The sequence below is a fragment of the Zingiber officinale genome, chromosome 11A, assembly GCF_018446385.1.
Source record: "Zingiber officinale cultivar Zhangliang chromosome 11A, Zo_v1.1, whole genome shotgun sequence".
Lineage (NCBI taxonomy): Eukaryota > Viridiplantae > Streptophyta > Magnoliopsida > Zingiberales > Zingiberaceae > Zingiber > Zingiber officinale.
This window is the reverse complement of record NC_056006.1, coordinates 76819422-76832725: the sequence shown is the minus strand read 5'-3', so window position 1 is coordinate 76832725 and position 13304 is coordinate 76819422. Positions and strand designations below refer to the sequence as shown.

Below are 13304 nucleotides of genomic sequence, written 5' to 3'. Positions count from 1 at the left end.
GACGCCTACTGTTCCCTCTTCGGGGAACGCATCCTCACCTACTCCACTCAGGAGAGTATACCTGTTGCCAGACCGGCCCTCCAGACCGACTGGACTTTTGCTCAACGCCCGAGTCTTCAGGTCTTTCTGTTGGACGTCCGCTCCACGACCCGCCTAGTCTTTTACCTAGTTCGCGACACCAGGACTTTCCACCTAGAGTCCCCGACTCTAGGACTTTTGTCCGAAGATCTCGACCCGCCAAGACTTCCCGCCTATGGTTACCACCCCCTACGACCTAGGGTTACCACCCCCTAGGGTTTTCCTGCCTACCTATCCGCAGCCTTTTGTCTAAGATACCTTAGGACTTTTCTTGCAAGCTCATTCAACACATTAGACCACAAATAATCTTACTTTTGAATCCTTTGCTATTATCAAAATTCAGGTTCGATCGTCGGATGCTTCCCGCACCAACACTCGTCCCTCGGAAGCACCACCCTCGTTCTTCTCATTCCACTAGCGTACTCTTCCGCAGCTTCTCGTCCCTCGGATGCACCAAGCTCGTCGACTCGATTCCCGTGTCATCCTTCTCATCCGCTACATCTTGCGCTCGACTTCTTGCGTTCCTAAGTCTCTGCACACTCAGACGCAAGACATCATATAATGCAGAGCCTAACTTGACTTAGTTGATTACATCAAAACCAATATGGGGTACTTACACAAACAACTAAGTGTCGCCGACATTCGAGCCGAGAGGCATCACAATTGAAGTCTCCTGACTAGGGAGAAAAGAGTTCACGGAGGATCTATAAATAAGGGCAGTAATCATTCAAGCCGAGCAGCGACCTAGACAATAAAGTGTCCGGTCGGAAATGAGAGCAGCAAAAAAATACTAAGTGTTCAGACAGTCGGACATGCAACCTCCTTCGACTAGACTTGGGGGGAGGTTTGTGATACGTGATAAGTCCCCCCAAAAAGAGGGTCAAAGTAGCGAGGACCAACTGATGAGGAGGTCAAAGTCAATCAGTTAGAGTCACATGGTCGAACGGACCGAGAATTGATAGCCAGGCTATGTTGGCGGAGCGGGACTCGTATCGCCAATCAGACATGAAGGGCCGACCGGACCTCCCGAGGGGTTGCCCTTTACAATTTGCAAATGAGGTTTGAAGCTAAGTGCTAATTTATCAGCCCACCGTTCTATCCGATTGGACCTAAGGGTCGATCGGACATATGACGCCTCCTCGGCAAAATGAAGGGTCGATTGAAGAACGAGTTGTTGACTTCATTTTGTAAGGCTAAGCTGGTGATATCCCCACTGAGTGGTGGCCGACCGGGCTACAGCGAGACCCACACCTATCATGTCGTACTCTTTTGAAAGTTTGTACTATAAAGGACAGAGAATATCATGCAGATAAATCGTACTTTAGAAACTTCCAGCCTATCAACTCATATAGATTTGCGTGCTCATTTAAGGAGAAGTGTTAGGAGTATTTTATGGTCTGTATTTTCTTAAGAAAGCTTTGAAAAAGATGCTAATGTTTTGAGATATGTGCATAATGTAAAAATGACACTATAAAAAAAATCTCCATCTACCTACAGAGATATGCGATGTTTCATATTTACACACACTCTTTGTTACGATTTGCTTCCACTATTTTCTTCTCCCGAATAGATCACTAACTTAAGTGTTGAAGGATCAATCCTCCATTTCCTGACCCGATACTAACAATCTCTATGTTTCAGGACAACTCGGAGTTTTTATTTGATCAACTGCAAAACCACATCTCCAACTCAGAGTTTTTATTTGATCAACTGCAAAACCACATCTCCAGTTCATCGCCTTCATCAATTTCAGACAAAATCATCGCCTTCATCAATTTCGGACAAAATCACTGCTGTAAGTAGATGATTGTTCAAAAGATTACTTTCATACGAATCAAGATTAATTTTTGGTATATCAACTAGCAAACCCAAATTGTTCCTTTTGTAAATTTTTAATATAAATTTTCAGAGATATCGAATTATATAAAAAAAAAATTGACTTAAGAAACCGAATTGAATTTAAATATCCTTATGATTTGATCAGTTCAAACTAAACTGATTTAGCCAAATAATCAAATTGAAACAAATTATCAGTTCAATCCAATTCAACTTTTCTCTTTTCAACCGAATCTTAGAGCTCCATAGCATAACTCAAAAAAGGACATCGGGCCAAAAAAACCAAGTCAGAGATAAGGCATCATTACAATTCAGTAGTTGGCCCAATTGTTAATTTACCATACGCTTACTAGAGTCGACATACAAACTCTCCTCTAAGAAAGTTTTGGAAACAGCTTACGTTTAGCCGCTGAACTCTTGACTCCTATCTGTTTCGGCTTTAATCAAAACTGTGATAGAAGTTCAGAAAGGCGCCAAACATTTGGAATCACATGCCAAAGAACCCAAGTTCACTGGCTCTCCTTCTCAAATGTCTCAAAGTATTGATATATGATTGTGACAGCTAGAAGGATTCCCGTCCCAGAACCAATTGCACCCATAAAATCAGCTAGAACTGTCAATGCACCAATGCACACCCCACCAAATGCTGCAGCGGTAGGGATGTAGCGATTCAATTCCTTCTGTAAATTGGACTCCCGATGACCTGGCATAACCATTTGTTGTTCCTGTGGAGCACCGGATTCAAGAACAACTTAAATAGTCAGGTTAGTAAACTTACTAATCTATTCTATTCCGATCTAAAATGTTAAATTGCTAGGTAAATACAACAGTCAACCAAATATCTGGTGTATACTCCATAATTAACCACCGTTTGAAAATGTCAGGCGGCGACCTCGAGTGCAATGGGATAATGTTATAATTGTACCTTAAGTTGCTTAGCCACATCCCTTGCAGATGAACCAGACACCTCTATCCAAGTTTTGGAGAAAAGAGCACAAGCTGAGAGCATGAAGACTATGTAGAAAAGTGCATGAAATGGGTTTGCTGCCATATCTGCCAAACTGCATAATTTAGTTAGAATTAGTTAAACGCTCATTGCATAGACAACTTCAAATTGGAGGGGAATAGAGAGATGATCACCTTGATGGGGCAGTAATGTAGTAAGCTATACCACCAACAGGAATGGATTGACCAGAGTACTCTGATTCTTTCCACTTACCTAGCAAATTGACAAGGAAATTTCCACTGTACCTCCTGTACAACAACTGTAGTGGACAAAGGAGAGTTCAGAGTTCAGAGTTCATATAGGGTGTAGGATGATATAGCCTTAAAGATGCATATGCTGGTAAGATGTACCTGGGAGATGAAATAAAGGTTTGAGACAAGAGCTGACTGTAAGATGATGGGCATGTTAGAGGTGTAGAACAGTTTGATAGGGTAAGAGCCTTGCTGACCACGAGCATTCTTTGACCTCACAGGCAACACAACCCGAAAACCTTGGAAATAGATAACAATCAGAAAGACCAAGACTGTAGCAAGTAAGTTGGTCACATTTGGAAGATTCTGACGGTAGAAAGCTTCACGAAGAGCCCGGACTTTGTCTGTTCGAGTAATCAGTAGATGGAACAGGGCAATAACAGCACCTTCAAATTCAGCACCACGTCCACTGTTGATGGTTGTTGGGCTAAATGCCTTCCAGATAATGTTTTCACTGCAGAATGTGTGCGACCGAAATAAGCTCAACTATCGTACAAACCTATGAATGAAAACTGTTGAGACTTACCAGATATTAGTTGCTATGAATAAAGAAATTCCAGAGCCAAGACCATATCCTTTTTGGAGAAGTTCATCCAAACAGATGACGATGATGCCAGCAAAGAAAAGTTGCAGTATAATGAGAATAGCATTTCCAGTACCAAGTTGGCTGACACTACCATACATTCCAGATAGAACATACGCAACTGCCTCTCCAATGGCAATCAGGATACCAAGTAACTTTTGTGCACCATTTCTGGAAAAGAAAACAACAATTACACTGATGCTGTACACCAATATAATGAATCATTAAATCTAATTTATCTGAAGCCACCAATTATGCTTCAGGCACAATGGCCACACGCTTAAGGATAAATTAGAGAAAGAAAGCTAAAAGACAGAAACAACTCAATTATTCTCAATTTCTCTCCCACGCTAGTATATTCTAGATAGGGAACTATTTTATAGCTTACAGACACCTAAAATATTTTAGTGCCGAAATTACAACCCCTCCCATGTAGCATGAATTTAATCACTGTAAACAAGTTAGTAAACATGCATATAGCTAAATTGGTTTCACTGAAAGGTGATATTTTCTTTTGAAATATCTTGCCCAAACAAACTTTCTTTGCAGTAGACTTTCCTTCAATGCTTCTAAAGCCACGAGTACTCCATTCAATATAGGAGGATGAACTAATCAGTTAAAATCCACTGACTACCTAAACAACATTTTCCAAGAAAACTTAAATACAATTAGTTCCTTTGGTTATAAATATATATAATATTTTTAAAGGATGTGGATTTTATGTGCCCTCAATGTACCATGTTGCACAGAAAACACAGTCCAACTCTGATTATTATTTTAATTGCTCAAAAATCTTATTGGGAAGTGTAGTCTATTCCATCCAGTCTCCATTGCGTCAAAAGCAATGGACTCTTGCACTTCTTCGCCCTTTCCCTCTTTGTCCCAATCAGTAAGGCACCCCAATGACATTTTTTTGTGAGATTCATTTTCATTCACGTTCCATACCTATCCTTACATGACTCTCATACCTTACCAGAAAACAGAAGTCAAGAGAATAGAAACCCTTCTTCCATCACATCTTTTCCAGTAAACCACCGGCTTACCATGTGATACATAGAGGGCAGGTCATTCATCCACTTAGGAGGAACCAGCATGTGAGCAGTTAGGGAGGGCAAGTCCTGCATCAGTGCGGCAAAGGAAGAAGTTGGCATAATTATATCTCCTAAACATCTGTTCAATCCTTTCATTTTCCAATTGTGTTCCTCTATATTGCTCTTTGCCTCTCCATTTTCAAAACATAATGGGATCTCAAAGGAAATATGTATGCATGTTGCCAGTAGCAAACAATTCTAATAGGAATGCATATATCAAAGTTCATAATCTTAAAAATCTATGATTAGAGGCTGACTGAAAATATAAATCCAATTAACTAGAATACATTTAAGTTTAAAAGGCAACAAAATAAAGACGCCCTTAATCAAACCTCTTATATATCATTATTAATCATATAGCAACCTTCCCACTATTCTTCTTCTTCTTATTTTTTTTTTTTTTGCATGGGAGTCCTTATTCTTCAGTCATTTGTTTTAAGTTGTCAATCAGAATCCATGAGTTGAGGAAATGATTGTATTTTTCTTTAAAATGGTGTAACTTGATTACTATAAAGAAACAAAATGGAGATATATTTTATAGCCCTGTTTCATATTATTCTCGACAAACATTCAGACATTAATTAGGTTGAACTACTTGCATTGGTACACTAAATAATTGTTTCTTCTCTCTATCCTATTTTCAAATCTTGTTTCTATTATTCCTATGCTTATCCAAGGAATCAGCTAGCTTACTTTACAAAAAAATATAATTTCAAAATGGAGATATATTTGATTCAGAATGAATAACAATATAAGATGCAACAACTACAAATGATTCACAATTTAATCAAAGATAAATAAAAAGAAAAGGGACAATAATCACTTTTACTTCACAAAAATTAGTCTGTATGCAACCATGAATCGCATAAATGTATCTTCTTAATCTAAAAAATGTCTCCTTTTGCCTTCATTAGGATAAAACAAACATTTTATTGACTAATTTTCATATAATCTTTATGTAAATTTTTGAAAACCATTGCTTCTTCAATAGACATAAAGATATTTTTTTATAAACATTGCATCTTATCACTTTCAACTGCAGTTATATTTCTTTAATATCAAAAATGTTGCTATCAACCAACACTTTATCTCCTGGAATACTGCCCAGCTCTTTGATAATTGAACTAATACCTCAATTTCCACCAAATAATTATAATGAAATAAATTTTTTTAGCTAGTTAGGATAATGAATCACTTCAATAACAAACATTCAAACACCAAATGCATTTGGCTAGTTAAACTTGTACTAATTGTTTGGCAATAGAAGTATCTTTAGTGTATATTTACAATATAGAAGTAGCACAACATCAACATTGGATTTGCAAATCTTGAGGAAAGGTATCCAATAATTCATAAGAGAGACTTACAAAAGAGCCCGATCCTCTCGAACACTGTTATCGACTTCGATAATCTTGGAACCAACCAAAAGTTGCATCACCAACCCAGAAGTCACAATTGGAGTAATTCCGAGTTCCATAACAGTTCCACGATTTGATGCAAGAATAACACGCATCCAGTAAAAAGGATCCGCTCCGGTAGTTGAATGAATTCCATAAAGAGGAAGCTGACTGCAAACCAGAAAGATAAAGAGGGAAATAACAGTGTATATGACCTTTTCTCTAAATGGAATTTTTCGATCAGCACTCTGAACTTCAGGCAAAAAAGCCAAAAATGGTCTAACAAGATGAAGCACTCTGAAACCACCAGCCATATCCTTGCAACTTCACAACAGCAAACCAAAACTGCATAACAGAATCACCAAAAGCCAACAAAAAAGTGAGTCAGAGGTTACTATTGCTTTGTCAACATCACAAGAAACAAAAGACAGGCAGGAACACTTCTGTATAAAGGATAGAAATACGGACATATCTTTCAATTATCCTTGTGAAAGATAGGAACAATTTATGCACCAAATAAAAGACATTAGCATATAGATAATTTAGTCTAAAAGAAATATTAGTTTATCTAGATCATGTGAAAAATAAAACAAACTTTATCTATATTATTAATAACTAACTGAATGCCACTTATCAAATCAGTTTACACAATAAAATCTGATAGCATTCTCTACCGGCAATATATATTCATGACCAGGATTTTAGAAAGGATTTCAATTAAAGCCAACCTGCTGCAAAACTATTAGTAAACTAAAAAGTTCGTTAATTGTTTTGGTTAAAAAAAATTAAAATAGCATGTCATATACTGTATTTTGAAACAGACAAGAACAACCTTCAATCAGCTTACTAAAGATTCTGATTTCTCCTACTAGAATCCATCTACTAAAATCAACGGCAATCTAGCAAATACATGATTAGGAAGAGAATGTGCTTCACCTTGAAAGATGCTAAGGATTTTCTCCATGGCAAAAAGAAAGAAAAAAAAATACATCACTTGAACACTAATCTTACGGATTCATGCAAGCATCTATGAGATCGAGAAAGGAAATACTGAATGAACAGCACAGTTATTCTCATTCACATCATCACTATTCTCATGATAATTATTTTGTTACGGAAAAAATAGAAAATTACATCGATTTAATGCAAAGAAAACTAACAGTATCAATCACAGAAAAAACCATGATCTAGGAAAATGAAAACGAAGCGGATCAGATCAAATAGAAATCAAACAGGAATCATACATCAAAGGCAAGAAAACGATCCAAATCAGCAGATTAACCAAATCGTCACGTGACCATACAATTCAAAAAGAAATTTAGTATGATCCCGATCTGAAAAATATCGATACGTGGGGGATAAATTAATACCTCCCACTAAGCACCGGATTCTGCGCCGCCCTCGATCGGCGCTAGTCCCTTTGAGATTTGTTAGGGCAGAAAATGTCGACGGCTTTCAGATTTATTAGGGTAGCTGGACTGCTGGGAACGAGGAAATGACAGCGGATGACCACGGAAGTAACCGGATCCGGTTGATCCGAAATCCGAACCCGCAACTTATTTGTAGACTCAGAATTAATGCGATTATTAGAGATTTTAGGAATTGTTGGTCCGTGACTTTTTTTTTAAAAAAAAACAAGATAAATACAAAAAAAAAAATTCTGTTAGTGTAAAAATAAATTAATGGCAAAATTTTGTTTTATTTTTTTGAACTTTAAATGTTTTAATTAAAAAAGCTGAAAATAAAAAATTTCCAGGAAATCCTCTCGATTGGAGTCACTATTTCATAATTAGGATAATAATAATCAAAAACAAGATATATTGAATTTTGCTTAATGAATTTTAAAAGAGTAAGCTTGGGCCTTTGATGTGCAACGGAGCATGGGACAGTAAACGAGCCCAAGCGGATCAAATTGTATAGTATTCAAGTTAAAATGAATCAAATTATTTGAATGATTGTTTAAGTTTAATTTAATTTATTTTTTAAGAGTTGAACTTATAGACTTGGCCTAAGTTTAATTCATTTAAATATTATTGCGCTCTCAATTTATATTTATTTGATTATTTGAAAATTTTATAATTTTAAATTTATTTGATTTATTATTCAACTTCATAATATAAGTTTGTTTGTTTATTTTAAATTTTTATTTATTTATTTATTTACCATATCGATAAATGGTTTATTGATAAACATGATTCACAACCTTTGTCTATGAATATTATTCACAAACAATTCATAAGTCTTATTTATTGTAATAAAAAAGTGATTATGCTCACCCCAAGCATCCCTCATAGTCTATTATCAGGTTATATGAAAAAAAGGTAAATCACATAATCAGTTTATAGTCGACCGCCTAATATGATCACAATCCTTATCCATGAACATTAGAGAGTTGAATATATATGTGTTTAAACTTGTTCGTTTAGTTTAACGAATTTAATGCGACGATCTCCTTAAGTCCTCCATTGGTCTAAAGGGTAAAAAGTCATACTGAGTTATCAGCCAAAGTCAAGATAAGTCCAACATGACCAAATATAGCTCAGATGAGATCCAAATTTAATCAGACCAACTTGAACATCGACACTATCCCTAGCTGAGCCCCAAGTATTAGCGACATTTAGAGGTGATCACGGATCGGGTTGGTTCGGTTATTGGGGTAAAAAACTATCCGGCCCTACTAGATCAGATAATGCAAAATTGGGACCTACATCCGGCCCTATATCCGGCGGTTCTTATGTTTCAGATATCCGACGGGTTATCAGTTATTTGGATATCCGACCCTATATCCAATGAAATATAAAATATAAATATAAATATAACAAAAAAATAAATTTTTTAAAAATGATAATAGACATTACTCATTACACGTTATAGCAGCTAATCGGAAATAACTATTACAACGTGTAGCAGCTTATCGGCAGTAGTTACTACAACGTGTAACAGCTTATCAACATTAGTTGTTACAAGTAGCGATGATCGGATCGGGTTGGTTCGGTTATTGGGATAAAACACTATCCGGCCCTACTAGATCAGATAATGCAATATTAGGACCCTACATCCGGCCCTATATCCGGCGGATCATTTTTTTTCTGTTCGGTTCGGGTCGGTATAAGCGGATTGGTCGGTTTGGCGGATTGACTGCTCACCCCTAGCGACATTTCTCAGTCTTGGCTCTCGACATCATCTCTAACTCAACTCTAGGTCTTAGCATTATCTCTCTGGCTCAGCCCTAGGTCTCAACAACATCTCTTAATTTTACCTCCCAACACCATTCCTGGCTTAGCTCTAGGTCTCTGCATTATCTCTCCAGTTCAACCTCGAATCTTAGTAACGTCTCTCAATTTCGGCTCCAAACACTGTCCCTAGCTCAGCTTTAGGTCTTGGCATTATCTCTCTGACTCAACCCTAGGTCTCAACAACATCTCTCAGCCTCGGTTCTTGACACCGTCCCTGGCAAAGCTCCAGTGTTGGTGCAATTTGCACTAACGATCTAGCTCATGTTTTGATGAATGACAAGTGAGTAAGTTAGATGCTATCGTGATCTAATGCATTTACCAAGTGCGCAGGTTTCGGGATGCTCGATTCCCGATTGACAATCAAGATGTTCGATTTCCGATTAGCAAAGTCCAAATGTATGATTCCGGCAAGTCGAAATGTGTGATTCTTGATGGATGAAGACCGGATGTGCAATTCCAGTAAGTCAAGATGTTCGATTCCCGATGGGTGAAGACCGGATGTTCGATTCCAATAAGTCGAGATATGCGATTCTCAATGGATGAAGACCGAATGTGCGATTTCGATAAGTCGGGATGTTCGATTCCCGAAGTCCGGATGTGTGATTCTAGAGGGTAACTCTACAACTAGTAAGTAGAGGTAAGTCACTAAAGGAGAGTGACTAAGTGAGGGGGTGCCCCCCTTCGAAGGGACAGTAGGCGTCGATTCAATTTAGGTCCATTTCGAAAACCTAAATCGAGACCTTCACTAGATCCTAGTCTCGAGGAGACATGATCTAATTACTACTCTTTATTACTGGGCTAACATTTGTCTTGCAGGTTTATTGGACTAACACATTTTACAGGACAAGAAAAGTACAAAAGGCCTCGGGTACTGTTCACCTGAAGCGCCTTCCAGGAGATGGAAGGCGCCTTCAAGCATTTGAAGGAGCATTCACACTGTTCATGGAAGGTACATTCAATGCTATGGAAGGCGTCTTTCATAGGATAAAGTTTGACCTTCTCGGCGATAAGCTTCAGCAAATTTTGGGATTAGATTTGTTCTATTAGAGGCACTTTCAAGGCCTTGGAAGGCGTCTTCCACGCTCAATAAAAGAGGTGCTCGCCCACACTTTCAGAAACAACTTCCATACGAGCTACTACGTATTCGATTGAGCTTCCGTCTACTCCGGCTTCCTGCTACTGTTCCATAAAGTCTACCTACCTCCGAGCTACGCTTCCAAGACATCCAATCATCTCTAGCAGACCGACTGCAACACACCGAGTACTCCAACTTGTTGGTAACCTTTTATTAAGTGTTGCATTTCTAATTATTACTGTTTTAAAGAGGAAAGTGTAGGATGTTACATTGTCCTTATATTTGTACTCGATCACCTCTTCAGGTGGTTCTAGAAGAGTCATTTAGTGGATTACCCATCGATAGATCCACGGGACCTGGGTCTTGGAGTAGGAGTCATCGTAAGCTCTGAACCATGTAAACCGCCTGTGTTCCTCTGGTATTTTTTATTTTTGTTTGTTTTACTTATTCTTCGCTGTGTATTCTTTGTTTTTTAAAAAAAAAAAACTAATTTTCAAAAACCATGTGATTCCCCCCCCCCCCCCCTCCTCTGGAAGTGTAGGCTGTTATACTGTCCTTATTTTTGTACTAAATCACCTCTTCGGGCGGTTCTGGAAGAGGCATTTAGTGGATTACCATCGATAGATCCGCGGAACCTGGGTCTTGAAGTAGGAGTCGTCGTAGCTCCGAACCAAGTAAATCACCTGTGTTTCTCTAGTATTTTCTATTTTCGTTTATTTTACTTATTCTCCGCTACGTATACTTTATTTTTTGAAAAAAAAAATTAGTTTTCAAAAACCACGTGATTCACCCACCCCCCTCTCATGTGCGACTTGATCCAATAAATGGTATCAGAACAAGGTTCTTCTCTGAATTAGTACAACCACCAATCAAGTCCGGAGGAATTACTTTACTTTCTTTTTTGAATTTCAATTTTTCATACTTTATTATTATTGGTAAATTTTGCCTCTTTAAATAACTCTTTCTCATTCGATTGTTATTCGAAGTTGTTGCAACACCACTTGAGTTGTCAATTTTTTTTTCAAGTACTACTAATTCAAGACCAAGTCTTGATACCTCTCTTTAGGTTTCTTTTTTAGGAATCAAATGGCACAACTTGAGGGATTCAGCACCGCTCGCCCTCCTCTTTTCAATGGAAATAACTTTCCGTACTGGAAGAAAAGAATGGAGGTTTATCTAAATATGGACATCAAGCAATGGTTCATCATCCGACGAGCATATCGTGCACCCGTAGACAAAGTAACAAAAGTACCGCTCGATCCTAAAAGATGGATTCTGGAAGATAAAAAGAAAGCTCAAACCAATTCCAAAGCTTTGAACATGATCCGATGCAGACTCACAAAGGAAGAGCTCAACCGAGTCGACCCGCACAAGAACACAAAGGAGCTTTGGGACAAGCTCATCGAGCTACACGAAGGAACTCCTGATTCAAAGGTAACAAAATGCGACCTACTTCTAAATTCTTTATTTAATATTAAAATACAGGACGGAGAAACTGCGAGCCAACTACATGTGAGGATCAATGACATCCTCAACATAGGACACCAAATTAAGAATCGTGACGTTATCAGGTACGCTCTAAACTCATTCCCTCGAAACTCATTATGGGCATCGATCGTAGATGCTTATAAGGTTTTAAGGAATCTCTCCAAGCTAAAATTAGATGAATTATTTTGCAAGCTTAAATTACACAAACAGACTAACGAACCAAAGGTTAAGAAAGGAATTGCTTTTCTTATAGGTACTTCAAAGGGAACTAAGCCCGAAGCTGAAACTGAATCCGAATCAGAATCAGATAAAGAAGAGCAACTAGTGAACATGGTAAGGAAAATGTTCACTAGACGTAAGAAAAGCTTCACTAAACACGACATGAAGAAGATGTCCAAATCAACATCTAACAACTCAAAGGCAAACATCACGTGTTATGGCTGCAACAAAAAGGGGCACTTCAAACACGAATGCTGAAACGAAGACCAAATCAAAAGGAAGCAGAAGAAAGCACCAAAGGCAACCTGGGATGAATCTTCGGACATATCAGGAGCAAACAAACTGAAGCAAGCAAGCTACCTTACACTGATGGCAACCGGAAGAGAAATAGATGAAGACGACGAGTTTGAAAATGAGTCGAGCTACGAATCTTCATCCGAGTCAGACCTACCCGAGGAAACTAAGTGGATATTGGACAGCGGTTGCTCCCGACACATGATCGGGGATCAAGCTATGTTCACAACCCTGGCACTCAAAAGGTTAGGAACAGTTGCCTTTGGAAACAATGACAAACTTAAGGTAATTGGAATAGGTAACATTGAATTAGAATCTAACTTCATTATTCATAAGGTACTCTTTATTGAAAATTTTAAATTCAATTTACTCAGTGTTAGTTAACTGTGTGATTCAGAATATAAGGTTAGGTCTATATCCACTGAATGTATAATTAAGCACATAAAAGACCCTACAATAAAATTAAAAGGACTAAGAAATAATAACATTTATACAATCAACCTAGCGAGCTTCTCACTCAAGTGTCACTTGACACAAAAAGAGGAAACATGGCTATGACATAGAAGACTCTCCCACACTAACTTTAGAAACCTCACTAAATTAAATGACTTAGTTAGAGGACTACTAAAACTATCCAACTTAAGCTCATCAATTTGTAATGTTTGTCAACAGGGAAAACAAACTAAGTCAACCCACAAACCGACCAATCAAACTCAAACTAATTCAATCCTTGAAATACTACATTTAGAT

General features: G+C 37.9%; 1 protein-coding gene across 1 annotated transcript; it reads right to left on the bottom strand.

The window, feature by feature from the left end:
• Positions 1-2112: 2112 nt before the first annotated feature.
• LOC122031922 (protein transport protein Sec61 subunit alpha-like) lies at positions 2113-7752 on the bottom strand. Its single transcript, XM_042591153.1, has 7 exons — positions 7613-7752; positions 6213-6587; positions 3698-3925; positions 3271-3625; positions 3055-3179; positions 2840-2975; positions 2113-2639 (listed from the first exon to the last, which is right to left on the bottom strand). The coding sequence occupies exons 2-7, from the start codon at positions 6554-6556 to the stop codon at positions 2424-2426; spliced, it is 1404 nt and encodes a 467-aa protein (XP_042447087.1). The 5' UTR covers positions 6557-6587; positions 7613-7752; the 3' UTR covers positions 2113-2423.
• Between the last annotated feature and the right edge of the window lie 5552 nt (positions 7753-13304).

Bases quoted from the DNA above. Each gene is read 5' to 3' on its own strand.
- LOC122031922 (XM_042591153.1), bottom strand. From the start codon at position 6,556: ATGGCTGGTGGTTTCAGAGTGCTTCATCTTGTTAGACCATTTTTGGCT. The intron at 3,626-3,697 runs GTAAGTCTCAAC...CACATTCTGCAG, and splicing joins TTCATAGCAACTAATATCTG to TGAAAACATTATCTGGAAGG. The intron at 2,640-2,839 runs GTACAATTATAA...GGTGCTCCACAG, and splicing joins ATGTGGCTAAGCAACTTAAG to GAACAACAAATGGTTATGCC.